We start from the raw sequence: 27,915 nt of genomic DNA on the forward strand, positions 1-27,915 counted from the left end.
TCAATGTGATATAAAGATGTGTTAAATCGAGACATATACACATACATTACAAAGTAATATAAAATGCAACATGAAAAGCAGATTTCAATAAAGAAAATTTTACAAAGTGCCCAGTCTCTCTGGGATGATCTTCTCCAGCGCCCTGGCCACTTGCAGCACGGTAAGCTCATCATACTTCCTTCCAACGATCATCAGACTGTCTTTCGAGCCATCCCCAAGACTGCCAAGTGGCAGGGTCAGTGCCGGGTGGCCAGTCATGTTGGCTACTACTGTATTGGCTATCTGGTCAGTACTCTCCATTATGTAGGCTGAAAATCAAAGTGAAAAAAAATCAATGAAATTAATTACCTTGACCTAATTGTGTTTGTATCTCCCTTTACCCGTGTCGATTATGTTGAACGTCTGAAGAGATGGTGAGGCGTGGTTGGCGAGTGGTCAAACGCTTTGCTTTCGAACTGAGGAGTCTCGGGTTCAAATCTCGATGGAGAGTGTGATTTTTTAACTTCGTGATTTTTAGGACGCCACTAATTACAATCAACGTTGTGCTGGCCGTAAGACACATTCGGACACCCCTGAGTCGAATGGGTACCTGAGGTACGTTAAAGTTAAGGTGATAGGTCATTGTGCTGGCCACATGACACCCTCGTTAACAGTCGGCCATTGATAAGATTTAACATCATCTTCCTCCTTTCTGGGAAAGAGATTAGATTTGCTGACGAGAGGCGTTACTGAGGTCGCACCGCATCCCGCACACCCACCGCTGCTGCTGACAAGTATGGCCTAGTCGACATTCCTGCTGTCATAAGCTCTCATCCAGATAGGGCCAGTCCATGCTTTATTAAGATCCCGAGACATGCCCATATCGCCCATTTCAAATAGATGTGTCTGAATTATTTTAGACTTGAATGATCAATTGACCAAAATGAAACAGCTTGGCAAGCAATATAAAAAATACCTACTGATTTGAAAGACAATCTATACCCAAAATGTGTCAACATTTCCTGGTTTGAATTAAGACCAATTGTCATAGAAGGGCTGTACACTGGCCTTCATCGTCACAAGCTGTGGACAGTCAAGACCATTAGCTAGTTGCCAAGTCGTAAAGACCTGTAAGGTGGCGACGAGCTATTAAATTAAATTGGCTCCATTAAATTTCACTGCACATTTTGTTTCCTCTAGAAAACACTCCATGAATTTTGGTGGTTTGGAATTGCATCTTATTTTTCTCAGGAGTTTAAAAAGGCACTCCTGCTAATTATGTCAAAGACTTTCGCCAGACCAACAAATACGATGCATAGGCGTCTGTCTCTCTCCTTCAGCAGTCATGTGTATTGTGGATCTACATCTAGACATCTACCACTCCTTAATCTACATTGAGACCCTAGAATGTATCATATTGCTTTTAAAAAAAAATATAAACTAGCTCTTACAAATCGAAATCCAAGCAAAGAAGAGATAACTGTGCTTAGAAATGATCGTGTAAATCTCTGCCTGCTAAAGTAACAGAGTCAAAGTATTTGTGTCAGCTAATTACCTAGTTGCGATTCTACCTCTGTTGCCTTCTTCTCGGTAATCTTTGATGACACGTGGGTCAAGGTCGGCATGACAATGACGTCGCACTTTGTCAAAGCCTCTTCGTACTGCTTGGTCAGTTCCAGGATCAAGTTTCTGCTCTTGCAGTAGTAGTGGTTGCCATAGCGACGTGTCAGAAGCTCACCAATGGTTGTGAAGGTCTTGATCCCAGGCGCAAGCAGACTGCCGGAACACTGGCGACCCTGGCGGACGGCTTTCTCAAGTGAGGTCGGATAAAAGCCTTGCAGAAACTGACCTGCAGCTAGTAAGTCACAATGAAATTTAGTAATTATATATTAATTTGTATAGTGTTTTGGTTAATCTGATTTCACATCTACATGAGACACAATTCTGAAGAATAAACAAGTTACTTATTTTTCCCTATCATATTAGCAATGTCGTACAATTTATCTTCAATAAGTACATAAAGGGCATCATGATCTAGCATAAATGTTTTAGAAAATAGAATATCATCCTCGAAAATTATTTACCAATAAAGAGAAAAAGGGCATCACATTATCAGAAATTTAGTACCAAATAATTCAGCTTAGAAGCATTTTTAGCGATCCTTTATTTGCCCACTAGAGACAGAAGCCTATTCTGTAAACTAATGCAAAGAATATTTTGAAAGGGATATTATAAGGGTTGATTTTTTATTGCTGAAATCTTTCTGTTGTAATGTTGCCTATATAAAACCATACTATCATAGAATAGTAAGTGCTATTTTTCAATGGATACATGTAGTGTAGAAGATCAAGATTATCATTGTGTCATGGTAACATTTCTAATTGTTTCTTCTATTTATCATGTTTCTTTCTTCTATAATATGAACTAGTCTATACTTTCAGATTTCTTTATTAGATAATAACAATAGAATAGCTGCATATCTTTGAACAACTTACTGCCCATCTGGAAACAGGTGTTGGCGCCAGGTGCAATGAAACCGGTAAATATTGCTCCCCCTGAAAGTATAATTGTAAAATATGCCTTTGAGATTTTAATAAGTTGTAAATAAATATAATTAATAATTCAGTAACTATTGTTTACACTAAATGTAATTATTCTATTTTACTCTAACTTTCTTTCAATTTGTTATCTCCTAATTCTCTACAAACTGCTTATCTCCCCTCTAATCTGCTAAGTTTGTATTCTATATAACAAACAAATTAATTAATAATATTAATGGATAAAATAATTGGTGAATGTTTCGATTGATTCGTGTTTTTTTAGAGACAATAAATATTCATGCAAAATTTGAATTTGATTCGCGGGTGGGAAGTGGGAGGAATAATGTGTACAAAATGTGTACCAGACAGACAGACAGACAGACAGAGCAAGTTGATATTAACTTTGTCAAAAAACGTTTACCGTGTTTATGAAGAGGGACAGAGACATTGGCCAGGTCCAGTCCAGCCAAGGGAGCATTGCGAAGGAATTCATTGATTGACTTTTGAGTTTCAGGAACACAAGTGTCAAGTCCTTCTTGTAGAACCCCGAGTTTCTTGTGGAGTATACCAGGTTCCAGCTACATAGATAACACAAGTGTTGTCATTGCTTAGTGTACAAAGTTGTTTGTCGTCTAAGTACATGCTTTAAAGAAAACAATTATAACGTATGAGGATCTAAATATATTGATTGACAGTTGTATTAATGCTGTATTTTTACAGAGAGCCTAAAGGTGGAGAAATGGGTCTTTACAAATAAACCACGAAGAAAGTGCTAGTCGTGTCCGTTGGGTTTGTTTTGTCTCCAGGCCTTATCGGGATGCAGCCGACGTGCTAATCACTACGTTACAAAATAGTTCACACGTTTTAGCGAACCACTTTAGTCTCTATACAAGGCTTATAGCCCCTAAGCTTTGTACAATTTCTGTCTAAAACAAAGTTATAGCTAATTAATTAATTCATTAGTTAATGTTTTCATTGATTCTTGTATTCTATTTGACAATAAATATTTGTGCAAATTTACAACTTCATCCGAGAATGGGAATTAGGAGAAATAATGTGTTTAAGATTCTACCCAGACAGACAAACAAACAGACGACGGAGTGAGTTAATATAAGCTTTTTAATTAAAAAAACTTGTAAAAGATTTCACCCAGACAGTCAGACAGACGGATTGACTTAATATAAGTTTTGTAAAAATCAAAGAAAAAATATTGAAGAATCTATTTCAAGCTAAAATTTTGCACATAGCAGCGTGGCTGGTAAACTAAATAACAGAGCGTCGCGAAAATAACGCGAATGTCGTGGGTTTGATCCCCATACTGACTAATTTGTTTCTCTTTGTTTATGAAAGTCAAATAAACAATGAATGTTTAGTTGACTATATAATTTGAACATAAAGTTGGACTGGATTTAAATCAGTACATCACTTTTTTTTTTCATTGATTGAGCACTACGAACAATAACATTTGAGAAGGAAAAAGAAATGTCGTCAGTAATGGACCTCATTCACCAATCGTAAACAAACAACATTATGCTACGTGGCTTTCTATATCTTTTATACACATTACGCAATCCATAAAGGCTGTCATTGTTTTATCAATATTGTCACGTGGCTAAATGTTGTTTGTTTACTAGTGGTGAATAAGGTCCATTAATTGTAAATAGATTCTTAGTTAAAATAAAATGATTAGGAAAATATGTTTTATTTTTGTTTACAAGTTTACTGTATTCTGGGATTTCAACGTCAGCCCTTTGTCTCCCATCTAGTCCATCATTACCAGCGATCACCTGGAAATAAACATGACATATAAAACACATAGTAGTTTCATCATGGACTCACTAAGAAAAATGTAGATCAAGTCTAGTAGTACATCATATCTACAGCAGTTCATTTAGAATTAAGTATTCATTTAACCATACATACATAATCAAGTCTTGTGGTACATCATATCTACAGCAGTTCATTTAGAATTAAGTATTCATTTAACCATACACACATAATCAAGTCTTGTGGTACATCATATCTACAGCAGTTCATTTAGAATTAAGTATTCATTTAACCGTACATACATAATCAAGTCTTGTGGTACATCATATCTACAGCAGTTCATTTAGAATTAAGTATTCATTTAACCGTACATACATAATCAAGTCTTGTGGTACATCATATCTACAGCAGTTCATTTAGAATTAAGTATTCATTTAACCGTACATACATAATCAAGTCTTGTGGTACATCATATCTACAGCAGTTCATTTAGAATTAAGTATTCATTTAACCATACATACATAATCAAGTCTTGTGGTACATCATATCTACAGCAGTTCATTTAGAATTAAGTATTCGTTTAACCGTACATACATAATCAAGTCTTGTGGTACATCATATCTACAGCAGTTCATTTAGAATTAAGTATTCGTTTAACCGTACATACATAATCAAGTCTTGTGGTACATCATATCTACAGCAGTTCATTTAGAATTAAGTATTCGTTTGACCATACACACATAAATATGATACTCTAAAAGACACTTCCAGAAAACACCCAGTCAACAGTACCTCCAGAAACAAGGCACAGTCTGTGACATTACGTGTGAGGGGCCCCACGTGGTCCACTGTTGGCTCTATGGGCACCAGGCCTGTATACGGAACCAGGCCATAGGTCGGCTTAAGACCCACAGTTCCCGTCCAAGCTGCAGGGATGCGTATTGACCCACCCTGGTCAGCAGCGATGGCCATGTCCACTTGTTTGGTTGCAACCTTGTTTAGAAATGAAAAAAAAAAAGTGTGGTCAAGATTCAACAGACTATTCACATTCTAATTCTACTTCTAATTCTTATCATATTATCTTATAAATTACAAATGTTACTTCAATTGAAAAGATAATGATGCATTTCATGCTTAGTCATGCATGCTAATCACTGACTATAACCAGGCTAAGTCGTTGGTATTCCTGGCTGATTCAAGCAGCCTGTTCGATGTTTTAAAGACACTAGGGAAGAAGGAGCACTCGTACAGATAAGTCTTAGCATATGGAATATTTGTATTATTACTCTTATGGAAATTAACTGCCAGGGTCGAAGTTTGAGGGAAACCAAATTCCTTGCAGTCCTCTAGGCAGTGTCCACTGAGGAATTTAATAGTAATAATCTTTATTATCCATAAGCATATTTGTCTTACATAACATTCATATATATTAATGACCAAACTACGTATGTTATAAATGGAAGATCGCTCAGAAAAACATGAACAGTTTGCAATCGAAGAAAATAAAAACAAAAGAAATAGAAACAAATACATACAAACACATATAGATTTTTTAGAGAAAAAGTTTTTTTTTTGTGATAGGGGCCTATCTATTGTATTACCAAAACTCCAGAACCACCGCTAGATCCACCGACTCTGTAATCTGGCCTGTTTGGATTCGTTATGTAACCTTCAACAGATGAAAATCCCATGGCACTAAGACAAAAATCGTCACAAGAGGATTTCCCCAGAATTCTTCCACCTAGACACACACAGACACATGAGACTAAACTTGTAACATTTAATTTAAGTCAGAAATATATTAGTGGGCTAAGAGTGATATGTTAGTTACAGAAATAATAACCTAGTAAATGGATAGACCAATGTGATGCTATCTATTGTGTTGATCACCGAGTATGGGGGACGATCGAATCACTAAAGTAATCCTCTATGAGTGAACCGCTACAGGCACAAGAAAAACTGGTCAACCCACCTCCTTTAGGTGAATTAATTAAATTGGATCTTAAAGAATAAACATATATGTAATAGTTGGGCATATCTTAGTGAAAACTGGGTTTTTAATTTTATGACGCCCCTGAATCCACCCAACTCTAATGGGTATCTGACATTAGTTGGGGAAAAAAGGGTAGTTGGTCATTGTGCTGTCCCTATGAAACCCTCGATAACCGTCAGCCATAGAAACAGACGACCTTTAAAGAATCTGTCCTAGAGATCAAGGGTCATTAAGCGGGTCTTTATGTTACTTGCTTGCTTAATCTCACACTCTAGAAGTTAGACAATCATAAACATTAATCTATGTTTTGTCTAAACAATTTCAACAAATAGGAGGGCTCGTTTTTGTTTTGTTTTTTCAAACAATTTTAAAACCAGCATCAATGTTGATTCGTCTTCCTTAATTTGAAAGGCATCAGTGTTTGGTCAATGTGAACCACCACATATAACTTACTAAAACCCAGTTCTTTAATATTGAATCAAATCATTTTGATAGGTCAACAGAGGTGACTAGGTCTAGACTTCCTATCACCTGGCCATACATAACGCTGAATCAAGTCTAAAAGCTAATAAAGAACGATAACTCTCATAGCTGTCGTATGTCATAACCCTAAGAATATATTATCGAATATTTTTTTAGTTGTTGTCACCGACCTGCATCTAAAATTCGGGACACAACTGTTGCATCAAACTCTGGAATATAGCCTTGTAGAAGTCTGCTTCCGTTGGACATTGGAACACCAGCCACTGAGACATTGTCTTTGATTGCAAACGTTTTTCCAGACAGTTTGCCAGAGGTCGCTCCCTGTATGTTACACCTCCAGGCCCTGGGAGCAAACGTAATGTAATGAGACTATTCAGACTACTCATCTTTTAACATATGTAATTGTGTGTCCAACAAGAGTACACCTACTGATTAAGATTAGATAGGTTGGCGAGATTTTTATATAGATTAGTGACGGTTAGGATTTTCACACATGAGTTGCATCCCCTAGAAGTACATTTCCTGTGGCGCTGCGCGATATGGCCTTGATGTCGCAATCAAGGGAGTTAATGGCTGAGAGATTGAAACCCAGTTGCCATTATAAGTGTGGATTTGCAAAAACTAAAGCAGGGCCGGCCTTAGGCATAGGCTAATTAGGCAGTCGCCTAGGACCTTCGGTTGATGGGGGCCTCGCACAGTACTCTGAAAAAAATATTTAGAGAAGAAATAGCGAAACTTGCCCTCAATGTAATTATTGAAGTGCACTAAGTTTTTAGACAATTGCGTAATTTTATCATTTTTCGCAGATTTTTTTTTTCTATTTTATTTGGGGCCCCCAAATTTACTTCCCCTAGGACCTCCAATGATCTAAAGACGACACTGACTAAAGCTATATATCTTTAGTGGAATTCAATTTGAATCTTTTAACCTTTAGTAAGGCGAAAAGCTTTTAGTTCATTGGTCCACTTACTAATACCTCACAGTCAACCATGTATTCACAATAAGTTTCGACAAAGTAGTCTTATCGCTTGTAACAACCTTCAGCTTAGCTTCCAAGTTTCCGAATGCTCTACCACACGGTCGCCTTTTTCCAAAGCTTATATCAACTCACTCTGTCGGTCTGTCTGTCGGTCTGTCTGTCGGTCTTCTGTCGGTCTGTCTGTCGGTCTGTCTGTCGGTCTGTCTGTCGGTCTGTCTGTCGGTCTGTCTGTTGGTCTGTTTGATAAAAAGTTTGAACATTTCTTTTCTCCCACTTTATTTTCTCGGATCAAGTTGAAACTTAGCACGATTATCTATTGTACCTGACGAAACTTGAATCAATAAACAAAAAATATTTTTTTTAACCAATTAATTGATTTTGTATGATATAGCAGAAAGAGTTAAAACCTGTCATCTTGAGATAAATGGCAGTAAAAAAAGTGGTTCTTTCCCTTAGATAAGCTTTGATTTTTTAAAAAGTTTTCTTTTTTCTTTTGCTTGTTTTATCTAGCACATATTCCATGCTTATAGCATACTCAGTGCGCTATGGTCCAACCTCTTTTGTAGACTAATGGGGGGGGTATCTAAGGAAGTTTTAAAGCTAGACGAATAATAGAAGCATTTGTCTTCTGAAGGAGGATAGTTCAGATCACTATAGAGCCTGGGCTTTTAGGGTGTTTTCAGATCCCCTCAGCTTGAAGGCTGCCTGGTCATGTGGTATGCGCGCTGGACTGTCTTTTGGTCGTCTCTGTTGACATTGTGTTTATGTGTATGTGTTTGTTATTATTATGATATCGGGTTCCTTCTCTGCCTGCAGCCAACCACCCGTCGTCCTGTGGAAAGTTTGAAACAGGATTTAGATAACCTTGACCTCTGAAGGAACATCCAAAACATGTAAAAAAAAATTACTATCATTTTTTTTTTACAAAGCTGACAGTTGTTGAGAAAGGTCAATGTAGTTGCACTGGTCACGTGATCCTCTCGTTAACCATAACAAGAACTTTACATCATCAGCCAAACGAAAAAAAAACAACATGTAACTCTTACCAGGCTACTCACCAAGAATTGCCAACTCTGTCTTCAGGGGCAGGTCTGTAGCCTGGGGTCCGGGGATACTTCACTAGCGGTATCGGTTCACATAGTGAGTCTAGGACTGAGAGATCCTGTAGGCTTTCGTTAGCCACGTCTGTTAATAGAATAAAAAAACATAATTGGGGGGTAACTGCATTCGTTCATATGATCCCAGGACATTTTTATATCAAAGCTAAAGTAATTTTATTTTCTTTGAAATTGATAGGAATCCAGGACAATTAGTGCCATAGTGCAAGGACCACTTTATAGCGACGGATGAAGAAACACAAAAGCGATATTATATCTTGGCCTGGACAACTATACTCCAACATATTCAAGCAACCACAGCAAGAAAAAGGTAACCGTAGACCAAGCAGCATACTACAGCCGTCAGTGATAACACCATGATTTATGAATATTTATAACAACTGATTTAAAATCCTTCATCTAGGGAACGTTCCATGCAGTGGCGTAGCATCCATGGCGCTAAGTGGTTCAATGAACCCGGCCCCAAGACGTAGTTAGGGATTTGGGGGCCCGGGAGGCTTGACCTCTTTAGGGGCCCCTGAATTATAACATGCGACATCCTGACATTAGATTAAGGCATACTATTTGATATTTAATTTAAAACAAATTTCGGACACTCATTTGGAATACCCCTCAATTGGGGGCCAGGGGGATTTTCAAATATGGACCCACTCCCCCCACCCTATCTACGCCACTGAATAGCCTCCATGTATTGTTTCAACAAAAGCAGCCACATGCGCATTATGTTCAATTTGTTGCTAAACAGTACTTAAACATAGTCTTCAATGATTCTGTCCGCCGTGTTTAAGAGCTTGCATTGGGATATCTTTAAGTAAATGTAATGATACTTACAAACTACTGGATTTCTCTGTCACACAAATATTAGTCATATTGGGGGGGCGGGGGGGGGGGAGGGCCCATCAACATGTTCTTGAACCCGGGCCCACGGGTACCTTGCTACGCCACTGGTTCCACGGGCTTCGTCTTAAATACTGTGATCAGAGTCAAGGTCACAAACAAGCACACAGTGGTCTCAGGTAATCTTTATATCAGATAAGTCGAACTTTGGAATCTCAATACGTTTTGGGTTTGTAGTTGTCTGATCTATGTATGTCTGTGGTGGACCTAGTTTAAAAGATCATCACGTCATACATCTAAATCTAATGATGTGACCAATCATCACGTCATACATCTAAATCTAGTGATGTGACTAATTATCACGTCATACATCTAAATCTAGTGATGTGACCAATCATCACGTCATACATCTAAATCTAGTGATGTGACCAATTATCACGTCATACATCTAAATCTAGTGATGTGACCAATTATCACGTCATACATCTTAATCTAGTGATGTGACCAATCATCACATCATACATCTTAATCTAGTGATGTGACCAATTATCACATCATACATCTAAATCTAGTGATGTGACCAATCATCACATTTGTATTAATTGAAGAAGTAAATATGTGTCAATGTTTGTATAGTGCAGTTTTTTTTTAGTAGTTACGTTACATTATATGCATTGTTATATGTATGACTAGAGTTATGCCCCGTTGTCTATATTAGGTGTGTGGTTACACCCCATGTCTTGAAGTCTTAACTATTGTTGTTAACAAAGGTTACGTTGTATTAAATAGTATGTATTGAGTTAATAACCAGTTAAAGTCAGAAATTAGTGTTTTATCGTGATTATAATTACGCTAATCAACAAAATGTTAATACATAACCCCTATTATCAATAACATTAAACGCAATACCACGCCCCTTTAGAGGCTGCCTAGTCGTGTGGTATGCGCTCTGGACTGTGGTTTGGTGCTCACGAAGGTCCGGAGTTCGAACCCTGCCCCCTACCACCCCCTTTCGTCCTGCGGGGTGGTTGAGTTAGGATGAAATTATCTTCAGAATCTGAAGGAGCATCCTAAGCATGTAAAACATTTTACAAACTTTTTTTGATGATGAAGGCATGTCCCCTGCCAGACCTGCACTCTTGAAGCTACTGACCTTTTATAGCCTGGATCTGATCAATAGAGCAATCATATTTTAGGTCATTGGTTAAAACTTCAATTTCTTCCTGCGTGACCTGTCTGTGTACTGGTGGCTGATATTTCCTGTAAGACATGGTTCTGACCAGAGTTTTTTTTTTTTCTGAAACACAAAGCAAGAAATTCTCAGATACTAATATATGTGAAACCTCAGACACCAATGTATTTAAATATTTTAAATACATGGAGGATATCGGGCGTCGTTGAGGGGCGGCCTAAAAATCCCGAAATTCAAAATCCGAGTCTTCACCGAGATTCGAACCCAGGACCCCAAGTTCGGAAGCCAAGCGCTTAACAACTCAGCCACCGCGCCCCTTGGGTGGACTCATGGGCACCCTAAATTTGTTTTAACACAAGGAATAAGAAATATGTCTCTATCTTCGTGTTTTTCTAGTATTTCATTAGTTTTTTTTTTCTATGTGTAAATTAGTATTTAGAGTTTTATGTATTATTATAGTAGTATAGGCCTAATTACTTTCTTTTGTCCTGAAGTGTCTCTAAGTTTTGTTGCCTGTATCTATTTATAAGAAATCAACTAGTGAAGAATGTCATCTCTCGTTTAATTGTTTTATTTGCTACTTCTCTCGCGCTGGTTCAAACAATAAAAAACAACAACTTCTAAACATTACAATAAAAGTAGGCTATAACCAACAGTGTTAAGGCTACATTAAAAGATATACACGTCACGGTCCTATTCCTTATGCATGACACATAGGGTTTTAATATGAGACACTTGTAGGCATAACAGTTGAATTTATTAGGATTCTTTTATCTTGAGAAAAAACAAGAAACTAGAGTACACTAGTGACTACGCAAGGGGTCACAAACTGCGGCTCTCGAGCTACATGTGGCTCTTATTGGCTCCTTCGCTGCAGCTTTTCCACACACTCACACACACACAAAACGTTTGGTGCAGGAACGGAATATTGTTTACTATTATATTTTGTTAGAAACGAGTCAACATTTTTTAAACACAGACCTACAGAAAAAAGAAAATATGCTATTTGTTTTAGAAAGCACAAACGTACGAATTGTTTGAATACATGTGGTTCTAATATCCATTGGCTCTTTGAATCAACTTCAATTGTGTAATTCATTTAGCTCTTTTGGCTGACGAGTTTAGCGACAACGGCACTAGACCAAAGGCTCTAGCTTTTTTTTTATCGAGGCTATATAGGTTTCCATTTCTCCACTAATGGTGACGGTTTGAAACATTTCGGAGTTGTACAGTGTTCTACATGTTTCGGATGTTCCTTCAGAGTTGAAGATAATCTACTTCCTAGTTCAAACCTCCCGTTGGGGGATGGCAGCGTGCTGGGGTATAAACCCGGCACCATCAAGACGACCGAACGACAGTTCAGCGCGCAAACCGCACGACCAGGCAGCCAGGAGTTACATACATTTACAAAATATTTGAAACGAAAAAAATAGCTAATAGTAACCAAATAGACCTAATCTACATTCATACAAGGCAGCGAATAACAATGGAATAACTAGACATCAGACGTGAGACCCATGGTGAGACCCAGTTACACTTACAAAACAAACAAACAAAAATACCCAGATGTATGCAATCTTAGAAAGACTATTTTCTTTTGATTTAAGGAGACGTGAAACAACATTGTACAAAGTTATACATTTATAAATGTACTCGTACAAAAGTTTGAAGTGATGCGTCCATGATATAATTTTACTTTGCCAAATGGTCGATAAAAAAAAAATACTGCGACGCCCTAATGAGCTCTTGTTTACGCGACTGACAACTGCGAACACGGGAAACCCCTGTACATAAATAACATACGCTAAGCACGCTGCAAATGCCAATACGTTATTTATTATTTATTAGATGACTTGAATACCCTCGCGATGGAGCTTCTAGTAGCATGCATTTGTCAGAACAAAGAGTAGCTAGAACACACAGGCCCCCAATACTAAGTGAGAAAGGGAAGGCAGCCTCAAAGGATGAACTATCAGATAAAGATGACAGGGTCGGATTTAATAGAGAGAAAATTTCCGAATTTCAACGGGTCAGAACCTTTTTTAAAAATTATAATTATTATTATTATTAAACAATTCGCATTTTAACCGAAAATACTTCACATACCACAGTTGGCAACAATGTCGTGATTAAAAAAAAGTGTCCGCGTGTAGCGTGTTCGTAATAGCCTATACATATGCAGCTCCAGAGTTAGGTCAGGGGGGTCAAACTAGGGCTTCCCTACACAAACTCAATTTTACTGAAATATGATTTTTTTTTTTAATGAAAATGGGATTAAATGTACAAGTAGGCCTACTTTCTTCTCAAATGTGGCATGCTTTTAGATAGTGGCGTAGCAAAATACCCATGGGCCTGGACATGGGCGTAGCCAGGGGGGGGGGGGGGTGTTGGGGGTTCAACCCCCCCCCCTTGAAATAAAATCCCCCCCGGGGGGGGGGGGGGAATCGGAATTTAGTGACTGATTTTTTGCTTTGATTTTGTTTATTTTAGGTGAGATTTTAATACTAAACCATCACTTGCCCCAGCACAACCAAAGGGGTTTTGAGTTTAAAACCCCCTACCAGGGGGGTTCGAGTTTTAAAAACCCCTTCCAGGGGGGTTCGAGTTTAAAACCCCTACCAGAGGGGTTCGAGTTTAAAACCCCCTACCAGGGGTTTTGAGTTTAAAAACCCCTACCAGGGGTTTTGAGTTTTAAACCCCCTACCTGGGGTTTTGCAGTTAATTCCCCCTCTTCTATAAAACAAAACAAAAAAAAATGCAAACGAAAATCCCCTAATTCCAAGAGCACAATTAAGAAAGATTTTGATTTTAAAACCCCCTCTAAAATTTACGATAAACTCCCTCTTCAACATAAAAAAAATAATAATTACGCACTCAAAATGTTATGAGCGTAGCTAAATGCTCAGTTTTGAGATTAAATCCCACTTCAGCGGGGTTTGAAGGCAAAAAAATACCTCTTTAATAATAAAAACAAAGCAAATTATACACTCAAAATGTTATGAGTGTAGTCAAAGGATATAAAATCTAAAGCAAACTACAGTCACTTAATTTCAAGAGCGTATTCAAGAGAGGTTACACATTTTTACCAGTGGCAGGGCTCCATTAATAAACTGCAGTGAATAGTCATCTGCCGAAATTGAAAAACACTAAATGTGGCTCAACAAAAATGGCTAAGACAGATTTTAGGAGTCAGTTATAGAGATCAGGTCTAAATCAAGGAAATCCTATGCCGAACTGGTAGTCGACCCCTTAGTAAGATTGTGAGAGAGCGACGCATGAGGTTTGCGGGACATGTTCTCTGACAAAATGAATTACGCATAAGAAGAGTTGCAATGATATCCTAGTACAACATGACGCCACACTTTCATGGAGATCCTCATGGCAGGTGGGAAGAGACTTCAGACATTACCAGTGACAGATTTTTATGGATACAGCTTGACGGCAAATGCGCCGAACGGCGCGGGAGGGTCTAAGTCAGTAAGAATAGCACATTAGGTTTTTAAAATAAAACTTTATAATAGCAGGAAAATGCACTGTAGATACCTCAGAATATGCATTTTGTTGGCTTTCAATACCAGAAATAGTGCTTGGCGGCGGGGCATCGCCCCGCGCTGGGGAGCTCCTAGCGCTCCCCCAGACCCCCTTGCTAGTAATGGCGGCGAGTCTACACTTTTATGGAAACAGCTTGACGGCAAATGCGCCGAACGGCGCGGGAGGATCTAAGTCAGTAAGAATAGCACATTAGGATTTTAAAATAGAAATTTTTAATAGCAGGAAAATGCACTGTAGATACCTCAAAATACGCATTTTGTTGGCTTTCAATATCAGAAATAGTGCTTGGCGGCGGGGCTTCGCCCCGCGCTGGGGGAGCGCTAGGACCCCATTGCTAGTAATGGCGGGGAATCAACAATTTTTCCACTAACTCCAGGAAGAACCTTTTCTAGGGCACATTAAACGTCTTCCGAAAGAATGAAGGGTCAGAATGTAATAAAGATTATGTACACACACACACACATAAATACATATGAAAACAAAATTTCGCCGTTGGGGGGTGGTCGGGGGGGGGAGAGAAAAAAATCCCCCCCCACCCCCCCCCACCCCCCCCCCCCCCCGAAAAAAATCCTGGCTACGCCCATGGGCCCGGATACTTTTGATTCAGGATGACGTGCTTGACTCCTCCTATAAGTTGAGTTTGACAAAACACAAATCGAGCCAAATGTTTGTAAAAAAAAAATATGCATCAGTGTATTTACCATTCCTATACTTAAAGTGCGTCTCTATCTAAACATTTTGTTATCGCTCGCTCAGTGGAAAGCAAGCAAGTGAAGCCAATCTGCTTGGTGTTGCAGAACTGATGTCCCTGAGCAGTAACGACTTATCTACACTTATGAAATCGGTCATATAACTGACAAATGAGGATATCTGAAATTTTAATGTAGAGTTGTGCATCGCACATGGAACTCTAAAGAGTTAAAGTTCAAATCTCGATGAGGACGAGTGAAACCAACCTGATATTGGAGAAAATAAAAGAGGTTGCCAGGTTGGTCGTTGTGGTTGCCGCATGATACCTTCGTTAACTGTCGGCCATAGTAACAGGTGATAAAGGGAAACTTTGCTTTACTTAGACTACTACAGTCGGAAATACATTAGGATCATGTTTATTATATCAAGCACAATCGTTCCAATTTGATAATTGTTTTTTGTTTTTTTTTGGGGGGGAGCAAGGAGGGAGACAATTAGGTTATATAGAGGTCCAGCAACAAAGCAACGTTAAGTCAGGACTGGGGTAAGATCACATCGCCCTTAACGCTTACGTTGCTTAGTGTCCCGTCCCTGCCTTCCCCCGTATCTGGCTGCCTGGTCGTGTGTGGGATGCGCTCTGGACTGTCGTTCCGTTGTCCCGGGTTCTAACCCTACCTGCTGTCATTGCGCTTTTGAGATGCGACTAATATTGTAAGGAGTTGCCTATCCCTGCCTATGCGGCCCGTGGTGACGCGTCACTGCACACTCAGGGGACCCCTGACGACGAAGTGCACACGACTGGCTATAAAGGTCATAATGTGTTATTTATTGCCTCCATATTCGGTGGGGTAGTCAGTGAAACAATTTGCTGAATAGAAGGGATGAATAGGTTACTTTATTAACGTGTACATCTGGTCATTTATTTCTATTAGAAGCGAACAAATTGAAAGTTAAATTTGGATTGCTTACTGGATAGCTTCCCCCTGTTGATTGTAGACACTTTGCAAGGGGAGATAATACACCAACGATAGACGCAAGATAGGGTCAATATCAGGGGTTCTCAACCTGTGGGTGACAATTTTTATCTATATATTTCATAAAAATTTGTATGAGTTTTCATAAGATTTTTAATAATTTCCGGAGAATTCCAGGAATTTTTCGTATATTTTACAATTTTTGGAGATTACCAGGAGCTCCTGGTAAATCAAGAGGGTGCGGGAATTCTGTTATAAGTAATAAAATGGTTTAATTTAATAATTTACACCTAGAATTAGCGCGGGTCCCATGAAAGTGCGGGGCCCACTGCAGTTGCATAGGTTGCATTGGCCTAAGCCCGGCCCTGCAAAATAACGCCGTGGGTCGACTAGTATAGAACATAGATCTTGGTCTAGTAGCTCAAAACTCTTGATATCTGTAACTAGATCTAGATTAGATCTAGTTAAAAAAAAGAAGCGATTTCTGCCATCTTAAAAAGAGATTTATTGATCTCCTTATCATTTATGGAATCTATTTAAAAAAAAAAAAGGGGGGGGGGCAAAATTGGCTGTTCTAACTTTGTATAGGTCTAGGTCTAGTTACTAGTATTTTACGATAGACTCTACAATGCCGTTCTATACCTTTAAAAAGCCCTTTGCCTATGCATATTACAGAGCAATAAACTGTTAATGAAGCTGAATACAGATCTATATAGTAATAGATCTATTCTAGATCTAGATTTGATATTTTGTAAACCACCAAATTCAGGAGAGAGTTCTTTTGAAATAAAAGTGTGAAGGGCAGAGGTTTTAATAGAAGGAATTTAGGTTGAGCTTAATCTCTCTCTTTTAGTATGATAAAGGGAATCAAACTGATGTTCCTTGACTTGCAGAACGTAGGCTTATTGTCAGTGTTAGATCGAAAGCTACTGTTATAGTCACTAGCAACTGAAATCAGGGGCATTTACGGTTGAGTGTGTTTGCAAAAGAAAAGCTTTAATTATGCTGACAAAAAATATTAAATTCTTGATTCCTTGCGCCCTTCCTTCTTTTATAAAACAGTATCAAGCATCAGAAACGAGAATAAATTACTTGGTCTTACAACAGCTATTCAGCAGACTCAATAGCCCAGCTTTAATATTAGAAACAATGACTAATTAGGATTATCGGCCTGAAAAAAAAACAAACTTTAAAATGTTTGTTATTAAAATGATTGTGGAGGCACTGGCGGATCTAGGGGAAGCGGTAGGGGTGATCGCCCCCCCCCACTCGACCGCCCCTCCCCCCACTCCAAAGTTCTGGATCCGCTGTGTGTAGAGGATGCCAAAGCTTTCATTACTAGCTCTGCAAAGAGTTGTCTGAAAGAAGAAAATCTGAATTTTATTCAAAATGAGATTCAAGTATTTTCAGTGTCTGGATACCTTGTAAAGAAATTACATATAATCAAAACTACCATTATAGAATAAGATGTCACTAATCCAGCTAAGCAAACCATTAGATCTGGTCTAAAAGGTTTAAAAGTGTAAATATGTTGACAAATATACAAATTGTCTTATATAACTTTATGGTGTGTTAACTTTAGGATTGCTGCATTTCGTGTAAGTTAAGTGCTTGAATGATTTTTAGTCTTTCTTGAGTATATTTCTTTATATTTATGAAAATACACATTTGCCCCTCAAAATACACATTTCCAGGTCTGAAAAACACATTTGCCTTTTGACATGTAGGCATCTCTGACAATCAAGACAACAGTTAACACAAACAGTTTTTAACATAGCTAGATCACGAAGGTAGCCTAAATTCTTAGTTTAAAATTCACATGAGAATATTTATAAAAGTCTTCAAAAGTTTTTAATAGGATGAATAATGAGCTGTATATGTCAGGAAAATGCGTTTCTGCAGGAAAATGCGTTTCTGCTGTGAAGAATGCAAGAAAACGTTTTTGCGTCGGGGCTTCGCCCCGGACCCAACTGGGGTAGAAGTTCTACGGTATATGAATATAGTTGGCCTATTTATGTTATAAAATAACAATACTATATGCTAATTGAAATGCTATTTGTGATGTTGCTAGTTCAGGCTGTCTTGAAGTCAACCAATTACTCTGCAATCGTTTGGGTGTAATTGTCCGGGTGTATTACTTGTAGTTGCACAACAATACAAACAAGAACTGGCACATCGATTGTAACAGGTGAAGAGATGTAGTCAACGATGATGAACAAGTTAATATATATTTATTATGATAAAAGGCCACAGTAGAAGTCTCTGTCACTAAACACGTCGTTACCCTGGAATGTTCTAACGCTAACTGATTTTCCGGTCTCTAACCCAACATATCCCAAACGTCACTAGTCCCGTTCAATATGCGTCTACTATGGTGCGTCGCTAAATAACTAAAATAACTAACCTATATAAATAAGGTGTCTAACAGATTCCTCCCCCCCTTGAAAAAAAAATATGTCAATATTTTTCCACTACTGTCAAGTCTTACAAGGGCGTTTTCAATTTAAGGGGAAGACAACAAACATAAAATCTTGACATCTTCATCTTGACTTCTTCATCTTGACATTTTCATCTTGACTTGACAGTTCTTCATATTCAATGTCAATGTTCATAACAGTTCATAACATTCCAGAATCATCCTCCTTAGTACACAGTTCATCATAGAGGAAAATGTGGCATCCTATGGGCATGTCCTACACATCTCAAATGTTCTTCACTGGCAGTAATCTGATAAAATACAATATTTCAAAAAACAATTACAAACTTTATTTACACATTCAATACATTTTTTTTTTTTACCACCCTTTTATACGCTTTTGTCCATTTTTCTTTTATACTCACCCTTTTCCATAGAACTAACTTTCGTCAATGATATATGAAATGATTCACACAAAAAAAAATATCCATACTTACTTTTAAATGCTTAACATCAACTTTACTTATCTCCCTTTTCATAACATATAAATGGTGTCAATATATTAATATATATTACATAATCAATATAATCATAGTTTATTTACAAAACTGTTTCACTTCAATGTCATTCTAGACAATAAATCAGCTACAATATTCACAGCTCCACTAATAGCTTTCACTTCAAATTTATACTCCTGTAGTGCTAAGAACCATCTATAAACACGACTGTTTTTCATGCTCTTTTGTTGTATATACTGAATAGGTTTATGATCAGTTAATAATATGAATTTCCTTCCTATTAAATAGCTCTCTAGCTTAGTAATTACCCATATTACAGCTAAGGCTTCTCTTTCAATGACACTATATTTTTTCTCTGCCTCTGACAATTTTCTACTTACATATAATATAGGATGTAAGTTATCATAGTTCTGCATTAAACAACCACCAATAGCATTACCAGATGCATCAGTTGTGACATAAAATATTTTGTCTTTATCAGGTAGTCTTAATATTAGTTCATGACTAAAAACATCTTTAATTCTGTCAATAGCTTTCACACATTCCTCATTACAAACTACTTTTTGAGGTTTTCCTTTTTTAAGTAAGTCATTTAGTGGATTCACTATTTCTGCTAAGTTTTTTATAAACTTTCTGTAATAATTTACTATTCCCAATATACTTTTAATTTGTCTTTTTGTTGTAGGTATTTCAATATTAAGTACTTTCTTTATGTTATCTTCAATAGGGCTAATCATGTTGTTATTTATTTTATGTCCTAAGAAAATTATTTCCTCCAATCCTATTTCTACTTTTTCTGCTTGAATTGTAAGTCCACTTTCTTTTATTATTTTGAATACTTCTTTTACATCTACCAAATGTTCCTCCCAACTATTATTAAAAATACATATGTCATCTAAATAGCAAATAACATTTTCTTTGTTTCCAATTATCATGTTCATCATTCTATTAAATGTGGCAGGTGCATTTACTAATCCAAAACTCATATAATTCCATTGAAAAATACCATATGGTGTTACAAATGCTGTGTAAGGTTTTGCATTTTCTGTTAAAGGTATTTGCCAATAACCTTTAGTTAAATCTAATTTAGTAAAAAATTTTGCTCCATTTAATTTATGTAAAATATCCTCTATATTTGGCATTGGATATGGGTCAAATTCTGTGATGTTGTTAAGTTTCCTATAATCAATACATAACCTTATATCTCCATTCTTCTTTTTAGCTATCACAATTGGTGAAGCATAAGGAGATGTTGATGGCTCAATTATACCTGACTCTAGTAAATTGTCTATTTCTTTCTTTACTTTATCTTGTAAATGTAGCGGTATTCTATATGGCTTAAGCTTGATAGGTTTTGAGTCTGTTACTTTAATGTCATGTTTAATAATATTTGTTTTTCCTGGTATGCTGGAAAAAATTTCTTTGTATTCTTGTATTATTTTAGTTATATCTTTTGACTTTTCCTTAGTTAAATTATTAAGATTAATCTTTTGCCAAGTTTGATTCTCTTTTGTTTCTATTACAGGTATTTCCTTAATATCATTTTCATTGTGATTTTCATTTGTTATTATCATCAAGCATTCTTCTCTTTCTGAAAATTTATTTTCTATTTCCTCCTGAATGTTTTGTATCAACTCATCTTCTCTATCATGATACAGTTTCAAATTATTTATGTGATATGTTTTAATTTTCCCATTTATTTCAATTTGATAATTCACATCATTAATTTGTTTTATCACCTTAAATGGACCTTTCCATTGTTTACCAATTTTATTTTTCAGGTCATTTATTAATATTAATACATTGTTTCCTACTTCTAGTGTTTTCAATTGTCTTTTCTTATTTAAATTCTCATGAGCACTTTGTTTATATTTCTTATTGTTGTTATATGCTTGAGTCCATATTTCTTTCAATTCTGTTGTGATTGTTGTTTCACTGTCATTATTTAATTTATTCTCATTGCCTATTAGATTTTCTTTAAAAACATCTAATTCATCTCTGGGTTTTCTTCCATGTATTATTTCATATGGTGAGAATTGTGTTGCTTCATGGATGTTGTTTCTATGAGCAAATAGTACATAGTTAATGTAATGATCCCACTTGTTCTGATTATTCTGAATTATCTTTGTTAGTGATCTTTTTAATGAACCACCATATCGTTCACATAAACCGTTACTCGCCGGGTGGTAAACCGAAGAGTATATGTGTTGTATATTGTATTGTTTAGTCCATTTCTTAAATTGTTCTGACTTAAACTGAGATCCCTGATCACTCAATATAATTTTAGATATACCATGTCTTGTAATTACTTTTTGAGTTATGGCATTAATGATATTTTCTGCACTTGTATTTGATAATGGGATTGCCTCTGGGTATCTACTAAACATGTCTATTACTGTTAGAATGTATTTGTTATTATTTTCAGTTTGAATTAAAGGACCTATTAAATCAATAGATACTTTCTGAAATGGTGCTGTAGGTTCATCCATTTCTTGAATAGGTGCTTTATTCACTAGGCTTTTGTTAGATCTCTTTTGACATATGTCACATGAGTTTATGTATTTGTTGATTGTTGCTTTCATTTTGGGCCAAAATACTTGTTTTGACAAATTCCTATAACATTTCTTTACTCCCCTATGTGCTGCTAAATTATTATCATGTGTCATGATTAAAACATCTTTCCAATATTTCTGTGGTAAGACAAGTTGTTTTATTTTCTTGTTATCATTACTTGTTTGTCTAAATAATATTTTATTCTCTATACAAAATTTCTCCATTGGATTATTATTGTTTTTATCTAATATTCTTGAATAAATTTTCCCAATAATATTGTCATTCATTTGTTCTAATGCAAATGTGGGTGTTGTTTCTTTTTCACTTTGTGATATTTGTGTTTCAAGACTATTTTGTGTTTCATTTTCTATCTCTCTTTCCTTAACATCTGTATTTTCTATTTGTATTACATTAGTGGTTTCTTTTTCTTTATCATTACTTATTACATTTATTGTATTTTCCTGTTTCTCATCTTTTTTATCCATTGATCTTGTTATTATCATACTTGTTATATTTTGTGTTTCTATGTTTTCATGATTTTGTCTTATGTTTTTGTATTTGTTTTGCCAGTCTTCTAATTCTTTTCTTGAACATTCTTTAACTCCTTTTATGTTTCCTACTAACATATCATATCTCATTTCTGGTATTGCAATGCCATCACAATAGCCAGTGAAAAATGGAGTTTCAATGTACACCCTTATAGCTTTAAATTCCCTTACATGCCATCTGCTAATTCTACTTTCTTAGTAAACCCTTTATACCAATGAGGTTTGACAAATTTAGTTTTTACTGCCAAAGTGTTACAACCTGAATCTCTGATTAATTCCACTGGAATTCTATCTACAAACCCTGGGTACACTGCAAAATTGTTCCTATTTCCTTCCATGAAATATACCCTATCTGTACCTTTATTTTTGTATTCCCTACTGTAACTCCTATTTCTATAATTTCCCCTGTCATTTCTATCTCTACTCCTATATCTACTGTTATTTTGTTCATTGTATCTATTTCTACTTCCAGACCTACTATTCCCTCTTCTACAGTTAGCTGCTATATGACCTTTTCCTTGACATTTAAAACAGGTTATTTCACTATATTTTCTAGTTCCACTATTTGATCTGTTTCTATTTCTACTTCTATCAACATTTTCTTTGGTGTATCCTATTAAATCTACTTTGCTCTTATCCCTATCAGAAAATGGTTTATTTGGATAGGCATTTTTGTATACTCTCATTATTTCTGTTATTTCATCTATAGTTTTGGGGTTTCTTTCTCTAATAAAAGATTGTAATTGAGGATCACATTTATTTACAAAGTTGTCCACTAGCATAAAATTTTTTAATCCTTCATAAGAGTTTGTCACTTTTTCTAATTTTACCCACTTATTGAAAAAATCCTTTTCCATATTAATAGTAGTTTGGGGTTCTATTCCTAATGATGGTATATTGTCAAAATATTTCTTTCTAAAAGTTGTAGCATTATGACCATAGGCATTCAATAATTCTCTTTTTAAAACTTGATAGCTATCATCAATATGATGGTCATGATTTTGGCATATTGTTAGAGCTTGACCATGAACAAAGTCTATCAGTATTTCAGACCATTCTTCTTCAGGCATATTAAATGTAGACATTTTTGCCTCATATCTTTTCAGAAAATCACCAATGTCATCCTTCTGTTCATCAAAACTTTGTATCTTTCTCTTTAGCCATGTCTGCGAATTTGGGTTGTCTCTTTGTGTGGTATAATTATTTGAGTTATTTGTGTTATTTCCTTGTTCAGCTTGAGTTCTGGCTTGTGCTGCATCCAATCTCATCTTCTCCATTTTAGCTTCATGTTCTCTAATTTTTTCTCTTTCTTTGTCTTGCCTTTCTTGGTCCTCTTTTTGCTTCTCATATTCTTCCTTTCTGATCCTTTCTTGTCTATCTATCTCTTGTCTTTGACGTTCTTCTTGTCTTTCTATCTCTTGTCTTTGACGTTCCGTTTCCTCCTTCACAACTTGCTGTACATAAGCTGCTAAGTCCTTTCCTTTTAACTCCATGGCCTTTCCATCCTGCATAGCTGTTTCCTTAACCTCCTTAAGGTCCACATATGATGATGTAGCCATTGTGTTTTATATTTTATATATATTTTTACTTAGCCTATATTAGTTATGGCTATACTTTAAACTTATTTTATATTTAAGTTTTTCCACACTTTTATACAAATTTTAAATGGTATGTCTCTATCTATAGATTTAGTAAATGTATAAATCTAGTCTGAGTTATTATGGTTATATTCAAATCTGTATATTGGATCTAGTATCACACAAATTTAAATCCAGTATATTATAGTATGTATAATATTACCATTTAGATCTAGTTATCAAGAGCACTATGACTATTAGATCTAGTATGACCAACTATGATCAATTTTAAAATCTGGTATGACTGAAATGTCTAGAGTAAATTCAAAGACTGTCTAGAGTCTAGATCTAGAGTAGATTATGGTTCTATTTAACCGTATAAAACAAATATGTTTATACAATGTCAAATATATCTTCAACAAGATATATATCTAGAATGTACTACCTTCATTCATCTTCAACTTAATAATATTTCAAAGTAGAGTCTAGATAATTAAATTGTACCAAAGAGATGTACAACAATTTGCAGATCTAAATTTAGCCAGACGATAGTGTTTGACTACATAGCCAGTTTCGGCATTATTCTCATGGCAAAATCATAATTGATTTTAACCGCTCAAACTAAAAATTATTTTAGTCTGATTCACAATGAAAGAATCCTACCCGCACTTTCTATCATTAAGTGAAAAAAAAATACAGATCTAATTAAATTAATAAAAATAAATAATTTAAAATAATATAAACAAATGAAATAATTAAATGAGACTATCACTATGGGTTGGGATGTGACAATATGGCACACAATGATAACGTCACGAAGTAACCAGGTAACAACGGATATGACGTTTACACAAACAAAACAAATTACAATCCTAAATATATAATATAGCTTTTCATCTAAATTACGTCTTCTACCCCGACGGGTTTTAAGGCGCACCACCTGATTTTACTCAGGCTAACGTACCAAATTTAGACAAAATCTATTTCTAAGGGCAATCTAAACATATACTAATAAGAAAAATGGCACTTAGCTTTTGATAAGAAAGATCCCTTTGTTCGGACTCCCGAATATGCTAGATCACAACAAATTCCACTGCCTCTCTTCCAGTTCTGACTCTGTTCTCCGGTGCTACCAGTATCCCACGTAATGCCACAGATGTCCTGATATGCCACAGCAAAATGTTCCAGTTTCTTCGACGACTGTTGATGACCGTATGTGTAGTTCCGATGACTTTGTGTACACAGTTACTGACGAATAGGTTAACGGTTCTTCTGGCGATGACTTGACTTGTGTAGACGACTACTGACAAATAACAGTCTCTTGACGGCAACTTGATCTGGACGACTGACGAATAATGAATTTCTTGACGATGACTTGATCTGGGCTGACGAATAACGGCTTTCTTGACGATGACTTGATCTGGGCTGACGAATAACGACTTTCTCGACGATGACTTGATCTGGGCTGACGAATAACGGTTCTCTAAAATAGTTCACTGCTTCTGCTTCTACTCTGGTAGTACGACGAAGTTTGCTGTTGTACTCTGCTTCACTAGACCAAACTGTCCAATGTAGACTAGGTGAGACCAAGGTCACCTCCGACGACGTTCCGTTATACGACTAACGGTTTTCAACGAAATTAAGTGGATGTAGCTGTTTCCACAACTTCACTGCTAACAAGTCTAGATATGGTCTAGACCGACGAATACTAGATATATCAATGTTCAGTACTGATAAAGATTACTTCACTAACCTTCCAAAGGTTAAACACAGTGACCGTTATAAACGTGGCAAGCAACCGGTTCAATGAGCAAACTGCTCCACAAGAATCTCTCCAAGGGTAAGACGACAGAGCGATTTCGATTTAGTTAGCTACCAAACTTGTAGTACTCACAATACTTCTGACAGCGGGCAAACTGTCCTTCTCGAAACTGACGAGGTAAAACTTGATACTCAATGTGGCTCCTATGACGAAGAAAAAAATATGTCCAACAGGTTCACTAACGATCTCTCACCCGTTATGAATGAACGGTTTCTCTGGTTGTAGGTCGGTTCAGCATATGAAGATCAGGCGTTGCGATGATTACGGTCCTGACGAAGGTCACCCTGAGTTAACGGCTCGTTGAACGTGCGATCAAACAGGCGACGACTGTATGTAGATCTAGAACAAAGTCACTCTGCGATGATGCTGTGTTCAGCCGTACTCCGATGAAATCTTATAACTTCGAGTGCACGACCCTCACCTGAGTAAACGTTCTGCTTCGAGGTCCGGTACGATGTTCGTCGGGCTTCGAGGTTCGGGGTCGCCACTGTGATGTTGCTAGTTCAGGCTGTCTTGAAGTCAACCAATTACTCTGCAATCGTTTGGGTGTAATTGTCCGGGTGTATTACTTGTAGTTGCACAACAATACAAACAAGAACTGGCACATCGATTGTAACAGGTGAAGAGATGTAGTCAACGATGATGAACAAGTTAATATATATTTATTATGATAAAAGGCCACAGTAGAAGTCTCTGTCACTAAACACGTCGTTACCCTGGAATGTTCTAACGCTAACTGATTTTCCGGTCTCTAACCCAACATATCCCAAACGTCACTAGTCCCGTTCAATATGCGTCTACTATGGTGCGTCGCTAAATAACTAAAATAACTAACCTATATAAATAAGGTGTCTAACATATTGCACACAAATAGTAGAAGTTCTACGGTATACGAATATAGTTGGCCTATATATGTTATAAAATAACAATACTATATGCTAATTGAAATGCTATTGCACACAAAAAGTAGAAGTTCTACGGTATATGAATATAGTTGGCCTATATATGTTATAAAATAACAATACTTTAAGCGAATTGAAATGCTATTGCACACAAATATCAGATTTGGATTGAAAGGTTTAATGATCTAATAAGCTACTTTGTATTGTACACAAAACATAACACAACATTCTCACAACTCATTGTTCAAGTTTTACGTTGCCAAAGTCTGGGTTGATTGTTTTTTTTTTGAAGCTCACTTCAATAAGAAATGTTTTTGTTTTGCAAGGAAGAATGCTATTAACGAAAAGTCTCCTCAAACATAAGACTTCGATGGTAATAGTATGTATCATTGTATACAATTGCGGTTATACTTCCCTAGACGTACACAGGAAATGTAGAGAAAAAAACCTACCTGCCAATATTGAGCTGTAGCAGCTGTTGGGGTAGACGTGCTCGGAGAGAGAGAGAGAGGAGAGAGAAGAGAGACAGAGTGTGGGGGGAATAGGGAGAGATAATTGTGCAACTGATAACAGTTTCAGGACAGTGCTGCCAAGCTAGTCAATTTTCTTGTTTTATGTCGCTATCTTTCGTTATCAGAAATGATGAAATCAACGAATGATTTATTAATATTATATTATAGATAGCCGGGGGGGGGGGGGGGGGTTGGGGGTATCGGAATTTAGTGACTGATTTTTCGCTTTGATTTTGTTTATTTTAGTTGAGATTCTAATACTAAACCATCACTTGCCCCAGCGCAGCCAAGGGGGTTTTGGGTTTAAAAACCCTACCATGGTTTTTTGCAGTCAAATCCCCCTCTTCTATAAAAACCAAAAGAAAAAAAAAGAATGCAAACGACAATCCCCAAATTCCAAGAGCATAGCTATGGAAGAATTTGATTTTAAAACCCTCTCCGAAATTTACGATAAAACCCCCTCTTCAATATAAGACTATCCATTCATCAGTCACCAGATACTATGAGCGTAGCCAAGAGGAGTTTTGTGTTAAAACCCCCCTCTCCACGAAGTTTAGAGATAAAAACCACCTCTTCAATATAAAAAAGCAAATTACACACTCAAAATTCTATGAGCGTAGCCAAAGGGTTTTTTTGAGTTTAAACCCCCATTCAGCGGGGTTTGAAGCTAAAATATACCTCTTCAATATAAAAAAAAAAGCAAATTACGCACTCAAAATGCTATGAACGTAGCCAATGTTTTTTTAGTTTAAACCCCCCTTCAGCGGGATTTGAAGCTAAAAAAAAAATACCTCTTTAATATAAAAAAAAAGCATATAACACACTCAATATTCTATGAGCGTAAACAAGCCAAGTTTAAACCCCCTCCTCCAGAGGACTTTTTTTAAAGTTTAAAACCCCTCCTGATGGTTATGAGTTTAAATAACCCCGGACAGAGAGTTTTGAGATTGAAAACCTCTATCT

The 27,915-nt window shown here is 36.5% G+C and overlaps 2 protein-coding genes across 2 annotated transcripts in view; both read right to left on the bottom strand.

The window, feature by feature from the left end:
* On the bottom strand, positions 1-26,973 carry LOC106075967 (amidase-like). Its single transcript, XM_056022265.1, has 11 exons — positions 26,893-26,973; positions 10,850-10,992; positions 8,800-8,926; positions 6,933-7,105; positions 5,888-6,027; positions 5,079-5,279; positions 4,235-4,306; positions 2,941-3,097; positions 2,475-2,534; positions 1,535-1,834; positions 1-308 (listed from the first exon to the last, which is right to left on the bottom strand). The coding sequence occupies exons 2-11, from the start codon at positions 10,965-10,967 to the stop codon at positions 100-102; spliced, it is 1,557 nt and encodes a 518-aa protein (XP_055878240.1). The 5' UTR covers positions 10,968-10,992; positions 26,893-26,973; the 3' UTR covers positions 1-99.
* The window catches only part of LOC106075988 (vesicle transport through interaction with t-SNAREs homolog 1B-like), an 89,989-nt gene that overhangs the window by 13,373 nt on the left and 48,701 nt on the right, over positions 1-27,915 (bottom strand). The gene's annotated exons all lie outside the window — the stretch shown is intronic.

This window comes from Biomphalaria glabrata, chromosome 3 (assembly GCF_947242115.1).
Source record: "Biomphalaria glabrata chromosome 3, xgBioGlab47.1, whole genome shotgun sequence".
Lineage (NCBI taxonomy): Eukaryota > Metazoa > Mollusca > Gastropoda > Planorbidae > Biomphalaria > Biomphalaria glabrata.